At 29.2% G+C, this 25,269-nt stretch overlaps 5 protein-coding genes across 10 annotated transcripts; 3 read left to right on the top strand and 2 right to left on the bottom strand.

Moving 5' to 3' along the window:
- Positions 1-5: 5 nt before the first annotated feature.
- Positions 6-2,423, bottom strand: LOC128388604 (caskin-1-like). 3 transcript variants are annotated; one of them, XM_053348035.1, is made up of 2 exons: positions 2,282-2,423; positions 6-1,598 (listed from the first exon to the last, which is right to left on the bottom strand). In XM_053348035.1, exon 2 carries the CDS (start codon positions 1,476-1,478, stop codon positions 612-614), a length of 867 nt encoding a protein of 288 aa, XP_053204010.1. In that variant the 5' UTR covers positions 1,479-1,598; positions 2,282-2,423; the 3' UTR covers positions 6-611. The 3 variants fall into 3 exon arrangements, with proteins under 3 accessions (XP_053204010.1, XP_053204009.1, XP_053204011.1); XM_053348034.1 differs by having other exon boundaries at positions 6-1,481; XM_053348036.1 differs by lacking the exon at positions 2,282-2,423 and adding an exon at positions 1,757-1,988.
- LOC128388593 (major facilitator superfamily domain-containing protein 12-like) lies at positions 2,275-5,469 on the top strand. 2 transcript variants are annotated; one of them, XM_053348018.1, is made up of 2 exons: positions 2,275-2,416; positions 3,248-5,469. In XM_053348018.1, the coding sequence occupies exon 2, from the start codon at positions 3,375-3,377 to the stop codon at positions 5,064-5,066; it is 1,692 nt and encodes a 563-aa protein (XP_053203993.1). In that variant the 5' UTR covers positions 2,275-2,416; positions 3,248-3,374; the 3' UTR covers positions 5,067-5,469. The 2 variants fall into 2 exon arrangements, with proteins under 2 accessions (XP_053203993.1, XP_053203994.1); XM_053348019.1 differs by lacking the exon at positions 2,275-2,416 and adding an exon at positions 2,903-3,044.
- Positions 5,470-6,312: 843 nt separating this feature from the next.
- Positions 6,313-9,246, top strand: LOC128388583 (merlin-like). 2 transcript variants are annotated; one of them, XM_053348004.1, is made up of 3 exons: positions 6,313-6,468; positions 6,546-6,817; positions 6,909-9,246. In XM_053348004.1, the coding sequence occupies exons 2-3, from the start codon at positions 6,634-6,636 to the stop codon at positions 8,918-8,920; spliced, it is 2,196 nt and encodes a 731-aa protein (XP_053203979.1). In that variant the 5' UTR covers positions 6,313-6,468; positions 6,546-6,633; the 3' UTR covers positions 8,921-9,246. The 2 variants fall into 2 exon arrangements, with proteins under 2 accessions (XP_053203979.1, XP_053203980.1); XM_053348005.1 differs by having other exon boundaries at positions 6,327-6,468; positions 6,570-6,817.
- A 163-nt stretch (positions 9,247-9,409) lies between these two features.
- LOC128388588 (rho GTPase-activating protein 12-like) lies at positions 9,410-24,748 on the bottom strand. Its single transcript, XM_053348013.1, is given in 14 exon segments — positions 9,410-9,935; positions 10,010-10,103; positions 10,106-10,114; positions 10,630-10,758; positions 10,823-11,002; positions 11,065-11,229; positions 11,476-11,548; positions 20,392-20,600; positions 20,678-21,314; positions 21,625-21,682; positions 21,939-22,213; positions 23,128-23,272; positions 23,469-23,492; positions 24,135-24,748. Coding segments are annotated over 11 exon segments (1,875 nt in total). The 5' UTR covers positions 22,061-22,213; positions 23,128-23,272; positions 23,469-23,492; positions 24,135-24,748; the 3' UTR covers positions 9,410-9,736.
- Positions 18,236-20,092, top strand: LOC128388618 (uncharacterized). Of its 2 annotated transcripts, none has more exons than XM_053348052.1 (2): positions 18,236-19,237; positions 19,645-20,092. In XM_053348052.1, exons 1-2 carry the CDS (start codon positions 19,044-19,046, stop codon positions 19,775-19,777), a joined length of 327 nt encoding a protein of 108 aa, XP_053204027.1. In that variant the 5' UTR covers positions 18,236-19,043; the 3' UTR covers positions 19,778-20,092. The 2 variants fall into 2 exon arrangements, with proteins under 2 accessions (XP_053204027.1, XP_053204026.1); XM_053348051.1 differs by having other exon boundaries at positions 18,285-19,237; positions 19,642-20,092.
- Positions 24,749-25,269: the final 521 nt, after the last annotated feature.

The following is a 25,269-nucleotide window of genomic DNA, read 5'->3' as shown; positions in this document are numbered from 1 at the left end:
TTCCAATTAAATTGAATATTAAAATTTATTTGATTGATTTGATTGACTTTTTCGGTTTTCAGTTAATAAATTTTCCAATAGGTGTCGCTTAGTACTTTCTTGCCAAAAAATTAATTAATTTTTCAATTTTTTGTTTTACTTTTTGTTAAATTTACAATTAACTGGACTGATTGTTGACGAAAAATTTATCTTAATCATTTATATGTATTTATGTATGTATATATATATGTAATATATTGATCTTTTTGTTTGTCTTTATTATTGGTTCCCAACAGGTTTACAAAAGTCCACTTGGTGATGGTGACGGCGACGGTGAAGATGATTATTTATAATTAAATGATGATTGACAATTGATTATGATTTCTGATTAGGAGATATGACAAGTTAACAAAAGGCAAGCGAGACAATTTGTTGATTATAATCAAACCAACCACAACCTTGATGAGAGAGACACAGAGAAGACGGAAGATAATTGTGATATATTGATTTTCATCAGGAAAAAAAAAGTGGGTGAAGGAGATAATTAGATGAGCTGAGATAAATTTAGTTGCTTAATTGTGTTTTGTGCATGTGAATATATATATTTATAAATATATAATATATAAATATGATTATTTTTTGATATGATTGTTGATCTTCATTGTATTATTGTCCAATGGTTTTTGAAAGGTTGTCAATTCGGGTGTTGATGAACTGCCGACAGTTGATGTTATCTTGAAACCAATTGAGGTTTTAATTGCTACTTTCTGGCTAATTGGTGGACAATCCATTAAGGGTAAAGATAAAGTATCAGGATAAAGTGATATACTTTCCGAGCAAAGTGATGATGAGGATGGAACTGAGGTTAAAATGTTTGATGTTGATCGACGGACACCATTATTTAAATCTTGAATTCGTTTAATGGCTAAACTTAATTTCTTTTGATGTCCAAGCTTTTTAATACCAATTTCCTCATAGTCTTCCCAAGTTAATTCAATAGCTCGATCAACTGAATCGTAACCCTGTTGACATAGAATTTCAAAATATTCCTCAAGATGGATTAACTTTAACCATTCCAAAAGTGATTTAGGTACATAACTTGGTAATCCATCGGGTATATTTAACTTGGCAATACTCGCTTTAATTATTTGACGGTGTAAAGGTTTGGTGATTCCAATTGCGGATAAATCGGCTGGTGTCATTCGTGATACTGTTGGCATATCATAACCCGCGTTGGTAAATAAAGGTATATATTGTTCAAATTGTAAAGTTGTTAACCAGGTTTCAAGTGAGATATCATTTGTTGGCAGTACATTTAGAATGATTGATTCTTCCTCACTGTTGGTTGAAGATAAACTGTGTCGATGAAAACTGGTCTTTAAATTGTTTGATCGTCTTTGAATAGTTGCCTGAGAACCAGCAACATCAAATTCTACTGGTGCAACTGGACTAGGAATTTTTTTCGCAAAACTCCATTTAAAGGTTCCTTTACGCCGCATTATCTAAATAAAGGGTCAAATTTTTGGTGTTAATTTGGGTGTTGTTGGTGGGGAAGAGAAAACAAAAAGAATTTTCAAATTTTCAATCTCTTCTTATCCTGAGAAAACAAGATGGCAAAACTGTGAAAAGAAAAGAGAAACAAAGAGATTGAGAAAAAAAGAATATTTTTTATGTAATTTTGTTCAGTAAAAGAAGGTGAAGATGATGGAAGAGAGAGAAAAAAAGGAAAGAAAATGAAGAAAAAGCAACAGCACTATAAAAATAAATACGCTATTACAAAGGGAGAGAAGAAGCAAAAAGAAACAATCATCAGCCCAACATTGATTGGAAATCCTCAACAACCAAAAAGAAGAAAAAAAGAAGAAGGAAAAAAGAGAAGAGAAAATGTTAACTGAAACAATACGAGAGATTATTTAAACTTCTATGGGTGAACACAAATGACACAAATGTTTAAAAGAAATTAATTAAACTATAAAATTAGAACGATAAATAAAAAGAACTAAATTAATTAAAACATAATTATCATGACAAATAAACAAAAGTCTTTCATTTAAAAGACAAACCGAAAAAGTGGAAAATCAAAACAAACAATTTCAGGGAGATTGTAGTAATTGCGTTTTCTTCCTTGAGGTGTTTTCTTTTTTTCTATTTTCTCAACGATGAGCTTTCCATTTTTCTATTAAATTGTAGTTAATTGTTGATTTAATTAATTCTTTTTAGACATTTGTGTTCATCAATGTGTTCATCATCAATTGAAACTGAAATCAGAGGAAAATATATCGGCAATTGAAGTGATTATTACCATTTTCATTTGGAGGTTCCAACGGATTTTATATGTTGATTATTTTCTCAATGGTGTAAATTGTTATTCCTTTTTGTTTGTATTTACAATTGTTGACACTTTTATTAGACACAAGACAATTATCTCCATTCATTGGTAAGTCATTGATCAAAATTCAAGTTGAATTAATCACTACAATTTAATGTAAACTAAATGTTTCACTTGGCAAGTAATTTGTATGTTTGAAACAAAGGGACAATGTTGATGTTTACACTTTTCAATTTTCTTTACTTTTTTAGTTGATTGTCACAATTAGCTGATGATTCTCATTGGATTGATATTGGATATGGTGAAGATTCAGGTGATGATGAAGATGAACCATGGGAATTGAATGAAAGAAATTGAAAGAAACAACAATTATTAAAACATTGGTGCCAATTGGTGACATTTAAGTTTGGATTAGTGTTCATCTTGTTGTTTGTTACCTTAAAGATTGTCAATTACTTTAAGTGGTAATCAAATGTTATCTCACAATTTAGATTCAATTAATTACTTTTCTAGATTTTCCTTTCAATCATTAATTGTTTAACTTCACAAACGATTACTTGTCAGGACAAATTATCCATATTGTATTGTTTTAATGTTCACATGAAGGTTAATATTAATTTCAAGTAATATCAATTTCTTGTTTAAATCTATCCTTCATCTTCATCTTCATCATCCTTATCATCATCATTATCATCATCATTCAATATCAATACCATTAACTGATTGTGTTAATTAGGTAAGGGAAAAGTTGTAAACATTACCATTAACTCTTTATAATTGGTGATTAATTTTAATTTGATTATTAGGTTGATTAAATTGATTAGTCTCAAATTCAATTTACTACATACCAGTTCAATCATAGCCTAATATCAACACTTAATCATCGACAAATCACCAGAATTAACTGATTTATTCAAAATTCCCAATTTTTTTCAATAGATTTTCGATAGATTCAACTGGAACCTACATACTCCCCTTGTGACAAATATTATTGATTAGCGTTGATCAGAACGGCAACAAAAAAAAGGAGATAATTAACCAATTGTTTGAACGCTTAAAATTGATTATGGATTCTAACAATCAATCTTATTCACACCTTCCAACATATTCACCGCAACCACCACCAACAACACCATCCGATTTAACTATTCACGGTGACGATTTTGACGATACCGTTATGCTTACCTCATCTTCACCTCCGTCCCCGTCCTCCCGCCTTCACAAACCACTGCCATTGAAACAAAAATTAGGCTACTCGGTGGGCCATGTTTTAAATGACCTGTGTTCCGCTATTTGGTTTAGTTACCTGTTGGTTTACATGACACTGGTGTTGAGTTTTTCCTCCGCTGCCGCTGGTGTTTTACTTTTAGTTGGTCAAATTGCCGATGGTGCAGCAACCCCACTGGTTGGAATATTTTCCGATAAATTTAGTTTCGGTAACTATGGTCGGAAAAAGTTCTGGCATCTTTTGGGTTCCATTGCAGTTCTGTTAAGTTTTCCCTTAATTTTTAATCCGTGTGTTTTTAATTGTGATAACTCATCAACTTCAAATCGACTCGCTTATTATTCAATTTTCATCTCTCTCTTTCAATTTGGTTGGGCTGCGACCCAAGTTTCCCATCTATCACTTATTCCCGATTTAACACCGATCTCAAATGAACGGGTTGGCCTTAACTCTCTTCGTTACTCTTGGACCGTCATCTCATCAATTACCGTTTACATAATTACCTGGTTGGTTCTTTCGGTTGACGAATCAACATCAACCAACACCAATGATAACAACAATGTAACATTTTCGCTAACCAATTATCTCTCTCAAGAAAGTCACCATTGGTCTAGTGATGAAATTTCCAATAAATCTCTAGGAGATTCGACAATTGGACCAACCGATGCACCCAAATTTCGTATTCTAATAATTTCCATTCTTTCACTTGGAGCTTTTTTCACTTTACTATTTCATCTGATTGTTGATGAAACATCCCGAAGTAAAAGTAACAACAATCAAGTAAAAGATAATGATGAACCTCAATCAACAAGTGATGAAGAAACAAACAATCAACAAAATGGAAACACCGATCAAAGGTCAAGAAATGTTGAAGATCCTCATCTTAAATGGTGGGAATGGTTCAGTGTCCCTCAATTTTACTCTCTTGGTGTCTTGTACATGGGAACGCGATTAGTGATCAATATAACTCAAGTTTACATTCCGTTTTACCTTCACTTTACTCTTAACCTGAGGAAACAAAGTATCGCCTACATCCCGCTCGTCATGTATTGCGCCTCATTCATCGCTTCCCTGGCCACCAAATACCTTGACCGTCGACTGGGTAAACGCTTATTATACGCGATTGGTTGTATAATGTCCGCCGCCACTTATACCTGGATGTACCTGAGCGAAGGATCATTTTACCGAGTCTATGGTATTTTTTTCGTTGTCATTTTACTTGGATTTTCTGGAGCAATAATGTTGGTCATTTCTCTCGGTTTAACCAATGACCTTATCGGACATAATACAAGTTCGGGTGCCTTTGTCTTTGGTGCAATGAGTTTTCTGGACAAAGTTTCCAATGGTATCGCTGTCATGGTTATACAGAAACTCCACCCGACCGATTCACCTTCGTGCGCGGGTCACGTTGAATTTTATCGGGATGTTTTATCGTTCGTCTGTGGATCAGCTACTCTATTAGCCATTTTTGGCCTACTTTTAATCATAATCAAACCGCTTCCCACCGATAATCATCAAAGTGACAAAAGCTAAACACAGAGAAATTATTTTCCAATCAAATATAAACAATTGATTGTCACTATTTTATCATTTGTTACAATTTGATAAATTCAATTATCTTCCTTATATTTATGTATTTTATGTTTGACAAATTGTATTTTAATTGTTTCTACCTGGCAATTAATTGCTCTAATATTTATTTTTTAACAATCACTTTTTTTTATACTCAATGTTGTCATAAATCATCAAATTTAAATCATCATGTTAATCACTTTCAGGGGTCTGATCAAAATACGAATCAGTTTTTTCCCGATCTCCTGATCTTTCCCAAGCAATTAACAAATCTTGTCATATTGATTGTGTAAAAGCAATCAGTTAATTATCAAATGTTATCATGATGATATATAAAAATCAAATTAAACATTTATCATTGAAATCTCCTGATAATAAATCATTTTCATTAACTATTTGTCAATTAGTTTAATCACAATGAGCTCAATTTTATCTTAAATTATCTTGAAATGAAATTTGATTAATTTCGGGAGATTCCACTTCCTTGATGAATAATTATCTGCAATTGATTAAAGTTAATCTAATTGGTAAATCAAGCGATTAAATTCAGTGCCAAATCACGAGAGATTTTTTTAATGTTAATTATTTGATTAACAATTCCAGTGAATTTAATCAGCTCAGGGAAAAAGGAAACAATATAATTAGACTATTGAACTAATCATGAACTAGAGTTTCCAAAGGGAAATACCAATTGGTTGATTAATTAACTAGCAATATTAATTGTAGAAAGGTTTAAAAAATTTAAATATGATTGCTAATTAGTAATTAAGATCATTCAAATGATCAAGTTAACTTTTTGTTGATCATTTCCGAGTAATTAACTAACTCCAGGTTAATTATTTCATTGATTAACAAAGAAAAACATTATCCCAATCAGAAATCAATTAACCATAGTTAACCATAATTTAGGTTATATGATTAATACTGCAATAAATGGAAAAGTAATTGTGACAATTAAGGAAGAAAAAAAAATTTCCAATAGAAAAAAATTCCTATTCAATCAACTGAAATTCAATAAACACCCAAAAAAAGACATTAAAAACTCAACGTCTTTCTCAATTATCTGAACAATTTACTCACTATGAAACGATTAATTTAATAATGTTAATAGTTAACACTTAATTGTTCACATTAATTTCAACAATTTAATCAACTGATTAACACTCTGACAGCGCCATCTATTGAGATAAGAGTTAAACTCAATCTTCTTTCATTTTTTTTGTTTGTTTTGTTTTTATTTTGACAACTTTTTGTATTTATTTTGTTTCTAATTAATTTAATTTAAATTGATTACATTTTAACTGTTAAATTTATTCTAATTACAGTTTTAATTAGATTCTGAAATGTAACAGAAAGTAATAAGGTAAAGATTAAATAGAAAAAAACAATTATTTTCTTTCATTGAGTAAATTTTTTCTTCTATTCTGTTTACTTACTTAGTTATCTCTCCGTGTATTTCATCAGATTGAGGATTCGTTGGTTATAATTATACAATATCATTGGAAATACAATCAAATTTGAAACAAAGATGAAAGGACTATTAAGAGGATCCAAGTGTAAAATGATGTCAATTGAGGTGATCACCATGGACGCTCAATTAGATTTTGATATATTACATAAGGCAACGGGTGGTGATCTATTTGAATTGGTCACTCGTACCTTGGGTGCAAGAGAAACGTGTTTCTTTGGCCTTCAATATTTAGATGTTAAAGGTAATTACCAAGAACTATTATCTAAATTTAATGTTATTAAACTGTTCTAATCTTCATTTTATCTTCTATATGTTTATTATATAAATTACAGGTTATATTGCTTGGTTAAAAATGGATAAGCGAATATGTGATCAAGAAAATAGATTAACGTACAAACCTTATTATTCATCAAATTCATCTTCTTCATCGAGTCTTTCATTATACAAGAATAAATCAGTGCCTCAAATGTCATTTCTTTTTCTTGCCAAATTTTACCCTGAAGATGTTGCTGAAGAATTAATCCAAGAAATTACTCAACATCTTTTCTTTCTACAAGTTAAACAAGCAATTCTCAATGAGGATATTTACTGTCCACCAGAAGCTTCCGTTTTATTGGCCAGTTACGCTGTTCAGGCCAAATATGGTGATTATGATGAGGCCAATTACAAACCTGGTATGTTAGCTGATGCTGAAGATTTATTACCTCAACGGGTTATCGATCAATATCAGATGACATCGGAAATGTGGGAGGAAAGGATTAGAGTTTGGTATGCCGATCATAGAGGAATGGGCAGAGATGAAGCGGAAATGGAATATTTGAAAATAGCTCAAGATCTTGACATGTATGGTGTTAATTATTTTCCAATAAGTAATAAGAAAGAATCTGAACTTTGGTTAGGTGTTACTGCCATGGGATTGAACATCTATGAAAAGGATAATAAACTAACACCCAAGATTACATTTCCATGGAATGAGATTCGTAATATTTCATATGATGATAAAAAGTTTACCATTAAACCTGTTGACAAGAATGCGCCGCTTTTTCATTTCTACTCTTCGAAGACTCGAATGAACAAACTAATCTTAGATTTGTGTATTGGGAATCATGATCTCTATATGAAAAGACGTCGTCCAGATACCATGGAAATGCAACAGATGAAAGCGCAGGCCAAGGAGGAGAAACTAAGAAGACAAAGTGAAAGGTCAAAATTTATCAAAGAGAAACAGTTACGAGAAGAAGCCGAAAGAGATAAACGGGAACTTCAGCAAAGATTATTCCAATATCAGGAAGAAGCTCGAGTTGCTCAGGAAGCACTGAGAAGATCAGAAGAAACTGTTGAACTTTTGGCGGAAAAGGCTCGTTTAGCCGAAGAAGATGCCATCATTTTATCGCAAAAAGCGGCAGAAACTGAGGCCGAAGTTCAAAGAGTGAAAATAAATGCCCTTAACGCAGAAGAGGAGAAGATGCTTATGGAAAGAAAAGCCGCTGAAGCTGAATTTCTGGCCACCACAATGGTCGAAGAAAGTGAAAGGAGAACAAAAGAAGCGGAACAATTAAGGGAAGAATTGTTGAAAGCTAAATTATCTGAACGAGAATCGAAAGAAAAATTATTCAGCATCTTGGGACTACCCTCACGGAATCAATCTCTTGATTCGACCACAATCTACATAAATGGATCTCATCAATTAAATGATACAAAATGTTCTAAATCATCATCAATAATCAACGGAGGTTCTGGTCAAATCAATTCAAATTCACTGTATATTACCAATAATCTAGATACTTTGGATTATCATCATAATTCAGTTTGTCAAAGTAAATTGAAAGAAATGACCATTTACGATGTTGCGGTCAACGATATTTATCCAATCATTGTAAATCCAACCAGTTTATCACCACCACCACCGCCACTACCACCCTGTACAAACAGCTCTTTCCAGGCATTAACTTTATCCAATAATCCGACTCTCAGCCCAATACCAACTTCAAGTACCATTGTACCTCCTCCTGGAGTCGGAGTTCTGGTTAACCGACCAGAAAACGTGATTAATATACTTACCAGTCCAACCACAAGTGACCTTATTAACGATACCGATGTTGATAAATTGGTTCTTGAAATCGAGAAAGAAAGGTTGGAATATTTAAAGAAAAGTCGACATCTTAATGAACAATTAAAAGATCTTAAATCAGAGATTGAAGTTCTTAAAGTTGAAGATCGATTAACAACAATGGATCGAATTCACGAAGAAAATTCAACTCGAGGTGATAACAAATATTCAACATTAAAACGAACCAAATCTGGAACAACGAAAGCTCGTGTTGCCTTTTTCGAAGATCTTTGAAAACTTATTCTTCTCACGAATTGTAAATCTTTTTATACTTTGCCAAACAATCAACTAATTATGATAATCTAAAGCTTAACTGCTTCGAAAACTATTAGGATTGAATTACCTTTGGTTAATCAATTAATCCAAATTAGAAACCAAGACTTTGTCTATAAATCTGAAACCTGTGACTGGCACATATACACACACACACCAACCTATTGAATGAACAATTAACAAATTATTAGATGAAAATCTCTAATTATTTATATTTCTAAATGTATTTACCTTTTTTTTGACAAAAACAATTAGTTTGATCAATAGATTATCCATTCAAACAATAATCAATTGTTTCCTTTTAATCAACCCAATTCGATTAGGGATAATAATCAAAACAATAATTGAAACAATTTAAATAATTATTGACGAAAAAGTTTTCCAGGCTATTTATGATAATGAGAATAATTAAAAATGAAAGATAATTAAAAAAACTCACAATTTACAATCAGCACATTAAACATACACAATAATCTAATGATAATGTATGCTAAATATGAATAAAATATTAGAAAGTAATCACAATTAAAAAGGAGGTATGGATTAGATTAACAATCACAATTAGTAAATTTATGAATGAAAAGACAATTAAACAACACAATTGGAGGATTTTTGTGTCTTAGGCCAAATTTAAGGTAAATTGTATTCTAATTGTTGAGCAAATCAATGAAAAGACAGTGAGAGTATATTAAAGTTGGATTAAGGAAAACGGATTAACTGAAATGTGATTGTTGAAACTGATTTGATGATCATGGATGAGGATAAACAATTAGTTAATCATACAGAGGTCATGGAGACCATGAAGATGGCATTAAATTCAGTTAATAGGATCTCAACAATACGATTACAATGAACTCGAAGCATCATATCGTACGAGAAGTCATTTGATTCCGTTCGAGGCCACATTAACGTCGGCCCGAAAATTATTGACAAATTTTGAATCTGCATCCGATTTTTATCCTGATATTGAACAACTCTGAATATAATTAAACGAAAATGATTAGTTTAAATTGCTCGAGAAAAAGAAACAATTAAGTCATAATAATTTACCTTAGTAAATGTTTCATTAAAAATACCAGAGTATGATAATTGCACTTCGGTAATTGATTAATCAGCTTATGAAGAGCTTCAATTTGATCTTTTTATTAGGAATACCTGTAGACAATTAAGTTAATTATAATTAATTTCTTGTAGAAATTCAGGAAAAAGAATAATGAATTATGAATAGTTAATTGTGTCGACGTTTGATTAGAAATTAGATCAATAATCGAAATGATTTTCAATCCAATTAATTGATTTTACACTTTAAATGACAATTCTAATTAAAGTAATTACTATATTTTCTTGAACAATCTAATTAATTGTGACACTGAAAACACTTGAAGGTAACCTTGAAAACTAATCAATGCAACACCGTTGATTATGATTAATCACTGGAAACCATAAATATATACTCTCGATAAGATTAATCAATGACAATTAACTAATTGTTAATCTTTGCTCATCTCAATAAAACAAAAATTATTAGATGAGAAAAGTAATAACAACATTGAAACAACAACAAGATTTGATATTAAAGTATCACGAAATTGACATCATTTGATCAACAGTAAATTAACACAGTCAACAATTAACTATAGCTTGATGACAATTAGTTAATTAACAATTACCAGTAGTGAATATGAACGAGTTGAAAAGGTCAAATGGCAACAAAGGCTCTTTAAGATCTCGAAGGAATAATTTTAATACTCCAGTTAAGGCATGGACATTTTCTTGTGACCAGATAGTATCGTAGTTACCTAATTGATTAGAGAAACAATTAAATTAGTTGATCGTCGACAATTTCATCAGTTTAATCTTTACCATGATTAACTTGGAATCGTATCTTTTGAACCTCTGAAAGGTTACCACAGATACGATAAAGTCCATCCGTTTGTAAGCCTTTCACCTCAATCGCATCGATACAATATTGTAAAATCTTTGGTACTAATTGACCTTCTCGATTGCATAATGAGCTTAAATCACATCCGAATACAGGTCCATCTACAATTAGAATATAATTAATATCAGTTTGTTGATTCGATTGAAAAGAAAAGGTCACTTACCGATAAGAATTCCTTTCTCTCGAATCTCATCTAATGTTGGCCTCCGTCGAAGTAGATTACGAATTATTTCACCGATTCTTTTCTTCTCGGAAGTGGTACTTGGGTTACAATTAACTTCGTTTGATTCCTTAGAGTGATTAATATCACTGTTATCGTGATTGTAACCTAAATTCAATCGTAACAATTAAAGTTCACAAGGAGAAATTAAAAAAGTTTTTATTGTGGGACTTGCGCTCAATCAATTTCTGGTTTATTTTAGCTCAATAATGTTGATTGTGTTCAATTCATTAAATTGTTACCATTAATAATGATAATTTAATTATAAAATGGGTAAAAATTGATTTAAATCTAAATTGTTGAGAAAAGTTTGATTGGGAAACAATTAGCTAATTGTTGGTAGTCAATATTTACCTTTGTTAGATGGTTTAATTTCATTTCTATTTAATTTATCATTTGAATTACCATTGACCAGAACAGACGATTCCTGTTGATTAAGAAATAAACAATTAACAGTTAATCAACAATTAAATAAATTATTCTTGAGATTGTGATCAAATTGATTAGATTTTGATAAAAGCAAATTTGATAATAATAAACAAACAAATTAACTCAATCTCTGAACCTGATTTTTCATGAAAAACTTTAAATTGTTAATTGTAATTATTTTTTCAATTCATAATTAGTTGTTTATAGTTGGCTGAATAATCAAGAAAAGTGTAATTAAAAGCAAGAATTATGATTAAGTAAACATTTCTGAACAATTAACATTTCAAATGAACCATTGACAATCAAATGAAAGTTAATTATTAATTGTAAGTTAATAGCTCACAGAATCAATTATTATTATTATGACTACAGAAACAATTTACCATGTCTATGAAAACATAATCAAATCATAACAATCAGCTGATTATAATCAAAAAGTGAAAGTAAATCAAGATTGAAATGAAATTACAAGATTAGGATAAATTTAGATAAATGATAATTTACTAATCATGATCGTCTCGTAGCACAATTAATATAATTAAATAGACGAGAAAAAAACAGCAATTTGACCGCAGATAACAATCAAAATGTTCAACTAATTAAACTTTTACCTTGAAGGCTAAATCAGTGAATAAGTGAATCAAGAAGAAATTTATTCTTAGAATTAATTAGAGTACCACAATTACCGTTAATTAATCGACAATCAAAACAATTAGATGAGAATAACAAATTTTAATCGTGATCATCAGATTATCAAGGTAAGAGAGAGAGAGAGACCTAAATATTAATAGTAAATTAAGTAAACAAGATTAGTATTAGAAATTAGGTTTTCCATCAGTGATTATGATAACTATTAATCTATTTCATCATAATAATTAAGATGATCATCATCATGATTAAGGCTAATAAATAGACTTCCGTGTTTCCTTTTAAAATTTAAATCAAATTTAGTTGGCCAAAGTAATAATTGAATCAAGATTAACATTGAGAAAATTGAATAACAATCAATAGTTAATTTATCTACAGTTGATTTAATTCAATTCCAGGAATGTTTCTTATTTCATCCTCATCTTAATCATGATGATAATCATGATGATAACCTGTCATTAACAACGTATATATAATCAACCTTGTTTATCTTGATTAAGTAATGTGAGTAGGAAGATGACAACAATCAAATTAAATCAATTGTTGAGATTTTAAGATGATTATCATTAGTTGATTTTGATTGTTTTTTTTCAATTATTTTCAACAATTTATCCTTCATGATGGTGATGATGATAATATTAGTGTTAATATTATCTAACAATTGATTTTCATGTTTGATTGATTGTTTCATGATAAACTTTCAATTTCCTTGATTGTTTGGTATCATCAATTTAGATATGAAATTGAAAGTGAAAGTTTCTCATTTAAAGTTAACCAACAATTTACAAAACTAACCCCCAACTTTGATTAGTTAATTAGTTTCCAATAATTGTGATGATTGTTACAATTTAGCCTACACATTCACACAAATTAAGTGAAACAATTTAACTTTAATCATGATTGACCTTCGTTCATGATGACCATTGATTAAAGCCTAATAACTTTTACATTTCACAATTAAATGCTATCAAAACACTACAATTAACTAGTAGCAATCAGTGTTAGAAATTAATAACAGCTAATAAATCAATTAAATGATGAACGATTAAAGTTAAGGGTTCAAAAGTTATTGTAACAACAATTTACAATTAACCATAAAAAAGAAACAATTAATTGTCCTTGATTGATTAGTAGTAAAAGATTCAATTTACAGAATTGATTCTTACCGATTAACTTTGAAACAATTAAAATAAACGCTAATTGTAAACTAATCTCAACAATTAACCGATTATTATTACTACTATTGAGGAAGACCCGATGTTGACCTTAACAACTTAAATTAACAATCAAAATTGATTGCGTAAAAATGAGTTAATCGTAAAATAATAATCAATTGATTATTGTAATATTGTAAAGTTAATTAAATGTCATCAATACTTGATTTGAATAATCAATCGTGTTGATTTAATCTAATCCGAATCACAATCAGTAATCCCCTTCATCCTGATTAAGTTGATGCAGTTAATTGTTGAAAAGGTAAAAGGTTAATTTGATTGGTTAGTATTCAACAAATCACAGTTAATTTTGACAGGTAAAGGTGAAGGCTAAATGATTAAATTAAATTGTTGTTATCATTTAATTGTAAATGTCAGATTGAAATGAAACACATTGATTAAATAATCCTAACAATTAAATTCTGATGATAATTGTAATCGGTTACATTGATTGGAGAAACAGATTAATCCGGAAGTTATCATTACAATTGTTAATTGCCTTCAACCACAACAACAACAACAGAAGCAACAATTAACCACCAAATTAACACCAAGAAAATGATTAACTTATTGATGATTAAACGATATTGATGTTAGATTAACACCATAAAAAATGATTACAATTAAACAACAAATCAGTTGGTTAATAATTAAAAGCTAAAGGAAAACAATAATTGTGATTGATTGGGAAACTCGGGCAATTAATGAGAAATCAATGAATCAAACTAATCAACAGTGATTAAATTGTCCACAATCAGTAACTGGTCATCAACAATTAACTGACCTCATATTGTGATGATTTGGAAAAACCAGAAAAGGTCAAACCAGAAAAATGAAAATTACCGTTAATCCGGTAGATAGTAACAACGATCAATAATAATATATCATTTTAAATGGAGTTCATGATAATCATAATTATAATCATCATGATTAAATTAAAGATGATTATGATTTTTTCCAGGTCCGCCTTCAATAAGGAGCTTGACCTTACACTCAAAGCCAATACTGACCACAAGGGTGGAGGATAAGGAGGAGGAAGTTGACCAACAGTGAAAGTTTTTTTTCCATCAAAGTGAAAGTTATAATAGTTTAAGAGGGAAAGTAAGTTATTAATATAAATATTATTATCACATCGGCCTAGATAGTGGACAGACTGTTGGTCAGTTTTTCGGATTGACCATAAAAATGATCAACATCAACAGTTAATCAAGTTACAAAACGTTTCACCTTCAACAAGGTAACATTAACATTCAAGATATTACATAAAAGTGACATTCAAGTTAATCCAATTGAAGTTTTCTTGGTTTTCTTGCTTAGTATTTGTTTGTTTCTGTGTAACAATTAAAACTAATCAACAGCAATTAGCTAACCAACGATGGATCAACGTTATATTATCTTTGCCTGTTTAATTTGTTTCATTCTGTTAATCACAATTGAAGAGACTAATTTAGTTGATGGTAAAAAACACAAACTCTTTGGTAAAATATTGAAGAAGAAAATTTTTAAATCATTGAAGAAGAAAAAATTTATTCCTCTGCCAATACCGATTCCATTTAAAAGGTAAGTTAATTGTTTCCATAATTAATTGTATTTACGAACAATCAATTAATCATTTGCTAAGTTACCTTAAGAAAATTACTAATTAACATTAACCTAGTTAATTTGGTTCATTTAAGTTTCAATCATTTAACAAATATTTACTTTCTCATATGTTTGTATTATAAGATACTCTCAATTTGATTGTTATCTTGATTAATCAACTAATTGTTGTTTACATTTATTGATTGTTATCATTTCAATCTTAAGTTATTAGTTGTGACAGTTAATAGACCATTGGATTGGATTAATTAAGTTAATCTTCATTGAAATGCTATTTTTGTAAATTTGAATAACAATCAACAGTTGATTAACACTATTAATCTGTTATCTGATCATTAATTGTTCAGGATTAATATTTAATTGAAATAAGATACAAATATTATGATTTAGCTAATTAACATTTACTTATCATGTAAACAGTTATGATTAGGATCTTGATTATGGTTGATTAATCGTCTATCATAAACAAGATCAAAGTTTTGCAACAATTAACCTTAAATTGTAACATATTTTAAATTAGGTCCAACTAATGATAAGATTTAATCACTAAATTGTAGTTAGGATTAGTTGATTAACTATTGATAGAATTAAGTTAATTAATTGTGTTGGTTTAAATTAAACCTTGAGGTTTGATCAACAATTAACTTAATTTTTATTGTTATTTCAGTGATTTGAACGTAGTTGCTTGGTTAACAATTAACTGATCAAATTGAATTAAACTTCCGATCTTGATTGTTGTAAATGATAATTTGATCTTGAATAAAAGTTTCTCATTCTAATCACTAATAATAAACTTGATTAACCTTGCAATCAGTTGATTTAGTTTGTTTAATCATCAAATATCAAATTGCAACAATCAGTTGATGATTTAAATCAAGGAAGAGTTTAATTAATTATCACCAACATTAATTATTGACCATGACCCTAATTATTGTTGTTAATTTGTTGTTGATTGTAACAAGTTGTCACAATTTAGTTACGGTTATCAAAAAAAAGACAACAGTTTAATTTGATTGTTAAGTCAACTAATTAACTAATTTTTTTTTCTCTCTCTTAATTAAACAGTGGATTCAATGTTCATCATCATCATCATTACTCATCTTGGCAATCACCTCATCACTTTGGAGGAGGAGGTGGAGGTGGAGGTTGGGGTGGGTGGTAATTAACACCACAATTAAGACCGAGAATACAATTAAATGAGCGCCATAAAGACACAATTAACAAAATACAACAATCAATATCTTCGTTTACACAACAATTTATATTCTTAATTGTAAATAAATCAACTAGATAAATCATTTCGCTACTTAATTAATGAAACAGGATTTCTTAATTGTTATCATCAACTCCCCCTCCTTAACCATATGTATTAATTGAAATTAAAGCTTATCAATTTAATCAATAGTTAACTGATTGTTTTGTAAGAAACTCTAATCACTTCCGTTGTTATATGGTTACAATTGTAAAAGTGTTTAAATCAATCAACTGTTTAAGGAATTGTTTATTTTAATCACAATTAAAACCACGCAGTTAACGTTTAAAACAAAACTAATCAAGAAAAACTTTAATCACAATTAAATTGTACACAAACACACACACATATTATCATATATACTAATTACAAGGTGAGTGTTGATTAAATTGTCGATGATTATGATTACTAATTGTCACCTTCACATGTTATTGTCAATTATTGCAACAATCTGACAATGACAACAGTTTAATTTTAATTGTTATTATATTAATTATCTAAATAAATCATCAGACAAATTGTTATTAAAATAATAATAGAAACATCGCAACAATTAACTAATCATTATATAACAACTTAAATTAAAAAAAAAGTTCATTGATTATTCAATTAATACAATTGAAGTTTAAACAAAAAATAATGACAAAAAATTGAAGCAACTTAATTGCTACAAGTTTGAAACGTGTTAGTTAACAGGTAATAGTTAATTTAATTGTGATATTACCCTTTCAACAATCAATCAAAACAGTATGACAATTAAGTATATTGTAGATGTAAAAATAACAATTGAGTTGTTTTGTCAAAATAATCGGTAAATCAAATCGTTAATTATATTAATCGATTTAGTGATCAAACTTAACTATCACTTAAAAATCAACACAATTAGTAAATTGTTGCAACACAAATCATCAAAAATTTTGTGGTACATTGTGATTGAAAATTATCAACAATTAACTGTAACTAAGATGTAACTTGATTGATTTCTTGATTTCCCATGGAAACAATTAAGTTTTTTTGTTTTGTTTTAAGATAATTAATTGGATTAGGATAACAGTTAGTTGTTAATCTAATTGTGATTAAAACTCTAGGTGGTATACAAATTAATGTAAAAAAAGGTGAAGTTACTTGAAGCAATTTTTTTTCATTGATTGTTGATAACAATCAACAATTAACGGGAAAGGTCAACATTATTTAAGCCTACGCATTGATGAATGATGATAATTGTTACCAAACAATTAAGATTGTGTGAGTTATGAAATTTGTTGATTGTAGGTCACATTGGGTGTTACAATAACTACGCATAAATTAACAATTAATAATAATAATGATCAACAATTAAGAGGAAGGTGAAAGTGTTTAGTGATTTATGGATTGGTGAATCAGATCAAATCCACAATTGATTGTGAATTAAGTTAATCAATGAATCAAAAACACAATCAGTGAAAGTGAAACTATTTTAAAATTAACTTAATTTTGTCAAGAAAATTGTAACAATCAAATAATTTTGATAACCCTTCAATTAACTGATCGCTAATTCAGTTGATTGATTAACCATCAACAATGGTATCAGGGATTGTCATAGAAAATTTTAATTACAATTTGGTCAAGAGAATTAACTTTTTACAACTAATTTAATTGTAACTATTATTATGATAATATAAAATAAGAAAACAATATCCGGGCAACTATTAAATGTAATAGATTTTGATTAACCATCATCATCATCGTGATTTAATCAAAATACTAAATTTGATCATGATGATTAACTGTTACGATCAACTACAATCAGTTAATTGTAATACAACAAAGACAATAACAAATCACAGTAATCTAACCAATAACAATTTAACCAACAATCTTAATTACATACAGAAAAGTATTGATGATAACTTATATTCAATGTAATTGTAATTGTAATTATTGTAACAGCGAGAGTTTCAAGAGATTGTTATTTTTTTCATTCGGGTAACAATTTAAATTATCAACAATCATCAATAATGATGATTAAATTTGGGACACAATTGAATTTAATCCATCTAATGATGATTAAGAATTAGAAATGAGAGAGAGAGAGAGAGAAAAGTTCTGATATTGTATTATCAACTATACTATTTACTTAGTATTAATGATTAACATTAATCAAATCTGTTAATTCCTACCGATTATGAGAAAATAATAGATAAAGTTGAATGATGATCAAGATGAGGATTAAGATGATAAGGGATGAAAAGAAGGAGCAAAAACAGTGAGAGGTTTAGCAAGTTAAAGGTAAGATGATGATGATAAGTTATCATCATCATCAAAGTCCGGCCTTTTGAGTAGATGTGACTTGATATCAGTGAGAGTGATGAAGATGAGGATGATTGTGATGATGTACAGAGATGACAAGATGATGAGGATGAGGAGGAGGATCAATGAAATAGTAAAAATCATTATAATCATCAATGTCCATCCTCAATATGAATGGTCATCATTATTGATAAGCCTAACTGGACTCAACATCTTTATATATAAATAAATTGGTAAAAAGTTTCAAATTCAGTTGATTAGTTGAATTTGATTAGCTAATTGTAAATTTGTTTTCTTTCAAATTTTCTTATATTATTAATATTTGTTATATACATGAGTTCCTATCGTTTTTAATTATTTAATCATCTTAATTATCATTGAGTTTCCATTGTTTTGTTTAGATTTTGTTATTACACTTTTTTACATTTACTTTCCGTTTTATTTTATTATATTAGTGATCAGTTTAACAATTAATAATAAGCTGCCTGAAAATGAGCAAACAATCAAGTTTAATCATCCTTCATTTGGTGATTGTTACCCTAATTGTTATGTTAATTGTTCCCTGTCAAGTTAACGGATTCAAGAAACTTTTCTACAAAAAGTTAATCAAGGCTGGGATATTGGGTAAACTTTTACTCGGAGGTAAAAAAGTTATCATTGCTTTCCCAATGCCGATTCCAATGAGGTAAGTTAATTGTTACAATTAACATTTAATCACTTAAACACTCTTACTAGTTATATGTAGTTTTATCAATAAGGATGTTGAGATGATTTAATTTGATTAATGAAAACATTAGTAACAACTTGTTAATCAATGTTGATTATCAGTGAAACTTGTTAATCAGTTGATTTATATAAAGGTTTCTGTTTACTTAAACTATCAACTATTAAAACTAATCAACAAAGTTGTAATAGCAACAATTAAGATTTCTTAACATTATTATTACCGGTAGATAATTGATTATAATTTAAATTGTTCTTATTGTTATCGTTGCTTGAACACGGCAACAATAAGAGCACAATTAAAGTTTTGTTTCATGAAGAAAAAGTGAATTAATTTGTTATGATTAATCTGATTTTTCTCGGTAGAAGTCATGAAATGTCCTCGCCCTGGGGCAATGGCGTTGGTTTTGGAGGTGGTGGAGGATTCGGAGGTGGCAGTTGGCCACCAAGCATGTGGAACGGCGGTGGATGGGGGGAATCTCCATCACCTTGGTCTTTCTAATTGTAACAATTAGTTAAATGGATAAGGTAACAACCGAAAACTTTGTCTCTCTTAATTGTAATAACCTCCAAAAACGAAACAACAACAACTAACTAACTTTAAGAAAGTATATCAACCTGTTAATTGTACAATCTCAACAAACTTATATTATATATTTAGTAACAATTAATTTCCGTTTTTAACTTTTTTCTTTTAAATTACTTTTCTTGTCTTAATTTACTATGAGCGTTCATTGCTAAATTAACTGGATAAAACGCTCAAGAGAAACAAACTAATTGATGATAATAAAATTACATGTCTTACTATTCATCTTAATTATCATTTCCTTGCAATATCATCATTAACATCATCATTAACATGGTGATGGTCAAAAATTCATGGGTCAAGACACTTTGATTATCATTTCCTTGTTTTCTTCATCTGTTCATCTCTTATATAAGGTAAAGGTGAGTTGTCTATGTGATATATTGTTCCAACTATTTTGTGCGTTTTTTTTGATTGTTTTGCAATTTAGTCTACTTGATTTTATCATCTATCAATTTAATCGTAACAGGAAATTGTCGCAAGAGAAAAACAAAAAAGGTGAACGATAAAGTAATAGAACCGTAGCTTACCTTGGCTTCAGGACTTGAATTACTTCGAGCACGAACAAATTGTTCACCCAAGCCGAGAGATGATGATAATTTGTTGTTAGATGTTGTTGTTGATCTTTGTGATTGTTGTTGTTGTTTAGCCTCGGGAACATTTTGATTAACGAAATGATGATAACTCTCACCACCGATTGTTGGATCTGTTGATTTGATCTTTAAACTTACAATTGTAGCTATTGTAAAGAGAATAAGAAAAACAATTGATTAATTGATAAATTGTAAGAGAGATTAATCAATTTGATTAACTGACCACTTTCATCATCTTCACGAGTTGAATCGGAAAACCATGTGGTCCGTTTATTGCTTGGATTGATTTTATATCCTCTGTGGTTTGCAGTCCATTTGATGAATTTAAATCCACCATCATGGTCACTGGCTCGTTTATCCGATTTATTGGCAAATGAATTAAAATTATTACTTGGATTAGGATTAACTGATATTTCTGGTGATAAAGTGACTCCGGATAATATTATTGAAGACTCTCTCAAAGGTGATGCTGAATCATTTGTATTATTAACAGTTCCATTGGCAGCTTCATTGTTGCTATTAATTGATGACGATGATGATGATGAACTTGAAGATGAGGTTGATATTGATGAAGATGATGATGATTTAATTGTTTTCACTTTCAAACCAACATCTTCAACCTTAAGTGATCCATTAATCTCATTGTTATTGTAAATGAGATCATTATTATTATTTAAATTGTGATTCTTATTGTAAATCTTATGGTAATTAGTTAATACCAATGATGTTGCTCCTTCCTTATCATTTTCATCACAATTAAGTGTTGTTAAAGTTTTCATTGTTGATGATATATTATTGATTGTTTTCAGTCTTGATTTTTCATCTTCATTATTAGTTTTATTACCATTTTCTTGATCACTCTGAATGTAAAATAATTAGAAAAAAGATAAATAATAATAATAAAAATCAATATAATGAAACATAAAAAAAAGTCATTGATTGAATGTCAATCAATGAAGACAATCAAGTGAAAAATAATATAATGTAATAACAATCATAATGATGGCGATGATGATAGTAATCAGTATGGATTAATAAGGAAATCAATTCATCCGAGAGTAAGGTTAATATAATTAGTGTGAATATTAATGATGATTAACTTATTAATTTTCGTTGATTGTTATGATTATCATATCATTTTTATTGCTACTACTTTTCCGATTTTCTTACCTGAGTCAATTCATTGAAATTATTGAAAAAATTTCTTACATCGGGTCTTTTGGTTCCTCTGATTGTTATTATTGATTCAATGATGATGAGGAAGATGAGGAAGATAAGAAAAAGAAAAAAAAATCATTATCATGTAATAAAGAAAGACAATTAAAAGGTTTCTTCCTGTTTCCTTCCTACATTGACAATATCAATCTAATTACGATGATATCGATAATCAATTTTCTCGTTGTAATGGTTTTGATTTCAAGTTATTGATTAACAATTTACAGATTGTTGTTGACTGATGGTAAACAATTAAATTAAATACTCACACTATTTTAACTCTTCTATCATTGGAAGGTACAATCCGACGATCAATCAAACTTTTTAAAGGTGAACAATCATCAATTAAATCTTCAAAATGATCTAAACAAATCTCATTGTCTTTGGGCATGATGATGATGGGGAAGATGAGGATGATCAAGATGATTAGTGAGATGATTAAATGTTGTTGTTAATTGTGTGTTCCAACTAGTGTATCAATTGTTGCCAACTACTTGACATGTGAATGACGATTAACTTTGATTTCTATGTTGATTTGGTTTATCTTGTTGGTATAATGTTATCAATATTGTTGATCCATATTATTAATATGATGACGATGAAGAAAGGTAAAGAAAAGGGATTGATATAATAATTAAAAATTAGATGGTTATGATGAGCACAAAACAATTAAGGTACACAATTAAGTATTGATGATGACACTCTCACGACAGGAAAGATATTCACACTGATTTAATCCAAAATTGATTAATACTGAGAGAAAGTAATAAATTAAATGGTTCCTAATGTTGATTAAATGATTAAAATCATCATTAACTTATTCTGATTTCCATTGATTTTCCTATGAATTGAATTATTGTTAACCTGAAATTATCAAAAGTATTAACAATGATTCAATTGATTTGTACATTTAAAGTGAAACATGTGAAAATCAAGCAAACAGAAAAACAAAATGGTAATTAAATTGCTCATTTAAAAGGTGGTTTAAAACAATTAAAAATTGATGGTTAAAGTTGATTGTTATTACTTGTAGATTATGAATAAATTTCCTCAATATTGTAACATAAGAAACAATATGAGAAACATGATCAAGTTGTTTTGGTGAAAAAAACTGACACCAGAATCAAATTAATTGTATCACCTTTTTGGTTTCGACTTGTCTACCTTACTCTCTCTCTCTCTCTCTTTACATCCTTCTTTCTCCCTCTTCATCATTATCATCATTAACAGCCTCTGCTCTCTCTCTTTCTACACTCACTCATTTTATCTTCTCTCTCCCCTAAGCTTTTTAATTCATTAATAAGTAATTCACAGTAAAAGCAACTAATTCTTGCTCTTGCTCTCTCGTTCTGTCTCTATCTTTTTCTCTCTCATTTTCATGATATTCACAAATCTCTTTCTTTTCTCTCTTAATAATAATATCGTTGCAGTCTGTTGTTGATTCTTTCCAATCCTTACTCTTTAACTGTTCTCCTTTTTCAGCTCCTTGTTGATGTTACTGTTGATCCCGTTAATAGTTAAGAAAATCAAAGTTGGCTTGGGTTGATTAAACATTGACATGGTTGGTTAATCCATGTCATGGATATAAATCGTTGTAAGTCAACTGTCGCAAGAAAATGTTCAGATGAAGATGAAGAACACAAATAAATAAACAGAAAGAAAGAAAGAGAGAAAGAGAGAAAGAAAGAGAGAGAGAGAGAGAGAAAAGGTAAACAATTGATGATCGAAATTGAAAAATATAATTCACTTAAAAAGGTGACAACAGTTAACTATTCAAGTTTAAACATTGATATAATTACCTTAGGCACGGTTAATTTGATTTACTTTGAGAGAGAGAGAGAGAGAGAGAGAGAGAGAGAGAGAGAGAGAGAGAGAGAGAGAGAGAGAGATGATGATGATGATGATGATGATGATGATGGAAGAAAGAAATTGAAAAACAACACTAATCCAAAGAGGTAATATAATCCTTTGATAAGAAATACACATTAAAACATGAAGATGATAAAACGGATGATGAGAGATGATGATGTTTAGAATTGTTTTTTTTTCTCAATCTCATTTATCCTTAAAAACGTAATAAAATAAAAATGTAATTTGTTGGTTCAATTGTATTAATTTTATTCTATTACTTGATTGTTTGGTTAATTTCTCTCTTTCTCAAGAAAACTGTTGATTGTTTGGTAATCATGTTGATTGTTATGATTTGTTTTCTTTTCTTCTATTCTCTGTTGTCATCATTTTTTCTTTCTCTTTTAATGAGTTGAAATCATCTCATTTTACTTTCTCTTCAATACACTTATCTCTCTTTCTCACTCACTAACTCTCTCACTTGGTTGATTATAACCTCGGTAACAATTAAGGGTAAATATTTACTTGATGAAGAAACTATAATCTTCTTCATTGGATCAAGTTGCTTTTTCCTACATTGAGACCAACTCCTTAATCTTACAGAAAAAGCGACTTACCTTTTTATGATCCATGAGAACCGTTAATCGTCAACAAAATCACTTGTTGATGGTTAAGTAACAGTAATTAATTAAATAGAGATGAATCCACACAATTGATAAATGACACTATTCACTTTTGTCACAGATAAATCACCAGTTTCTTGAAACAACAATCAAATCAAGGGGAGAACAGGTAAACACAAAGAGAAGTAAAAAAAATGGAAATCACCAGAAAGGTTAATGAAAATGAAAAGATTCTCAGTCAATTGGTTATTTAAACCAGGCGAATAGAGATTCCAATTAAGTAGATGAAGAAGATTTAACCAAATCAATAAAAATTATGGGTACAAAAAGTGTTTAGATTAACAGATTATTACAAATGGATTAGTTAATCAACCAAACGGTTACTATAGAAATCACTTTTTCTTTTCTTCTTTTCTCTCTTCTTGTTGTGGTTACACCCAAAGGAGAAACAAAAAGAAAAGATTATCTTACACCTTAGGTGAATCTCTATGATTAAAATTACTGGTAATTTAATTAGAAGAAGAAGAAAACAATTAGTTAATCACCGAGAAGAAAATTTAACTGATACAATTGGAGAGACACTAAGAGATGAAGTGACTTGTTGACTTGAAGAATTGAAAATGAAAACAAAACAAAAATGGAGGGAAAATGTTTATTCATCGGTTGACTTTCTGATTAGAATTTTAATTTTAAATTCCAATTGATTGTCATTAATTCCCAGGGTTTTAATTTCGTTTTAAATCACAATTTAGTCTTCAATTCACTTGTGAACATTTTGGTTAATTGTTCGCATTAATTGCGAAAAAATTTCAATCAAACAATCAAATCACTTTTTCTATTGGTTTGAAATTTAATTGTTGTTGTTTTTGGAGGACCGAAAGTTAAAACCAATCAGAATAATTAAAAGTAATTAATGTGATCATCTTTCCTTGTTGATCAGTTCATATGTTTATGGGTTTTAATTAACAATTAAGTGATTTGTTTGTTCGTGTTAATTGATTTCTACAATTTCTATGGGTTAATTTTAAACTAATTGTTAAAGTGATTTGTTTGTATTTCTTTCATCACATTTTCGCGTTAATTGTTGTATTGTAACACGATTGTGATTATTTGGCTAATTAGTTGATTA

The sequence above is a fragment of the Panonychus citri genome, unplaced genomic scaffold, assembly GCF_014898815.1.
Source record: "Panonychus citri isolate SS breed McGregor unplaced genomic scaffold, ASM1489881v1 Contig00100, whole genome shotgun sequence".
NCBI lineage: Eukaryota > Metazoa > Arthropoda > Arachnida > Trombidiformes > Tetranychidae > Panonychus > Panonychus citri.
Note: the sequence above shows the minus strand (reverse complement) of the source record. Positions and strands in the feature narration are given on the sequence as shown.

Bases quoted from the DNA above. Each gene is read 5' to 3' on its own strand.
- LOC128388583 (XM_053348004.1), top strand. From the start codon at position 6,634: ATGAAAGGACTATTAAGAGGATCCAAGTGTAAAATGATGTCAATTGAG. The intron at 6,818-6,908 runs GTAATTACCAAG...TATAAATTACAG, and splicing joins TCAATATTTAGATGTTAAAG to GTTATATTGCTTGGTTAAAA.
- LOC128388593 (XM_053348018.1), top strand. From the start codon at position 3,375: ATGGATTCTAACAATCAATCTTATTCACACCTTCCAACATATTCACCG.
- LOC128388618 (XM_053348051.1), top strand. From the start codon at position 19,044: ATGAGCAAACAATCAAGTTTAATCATCCTTCATTTGGTGATTGTTACC. The intron at 19,238-19,641 runs GTAAGTTAATTG...TTTTCTCGGTAG, and splicing joins CCAATGCCGATTCCAATGAG to AAGTCATGAAATGTCCTCGC.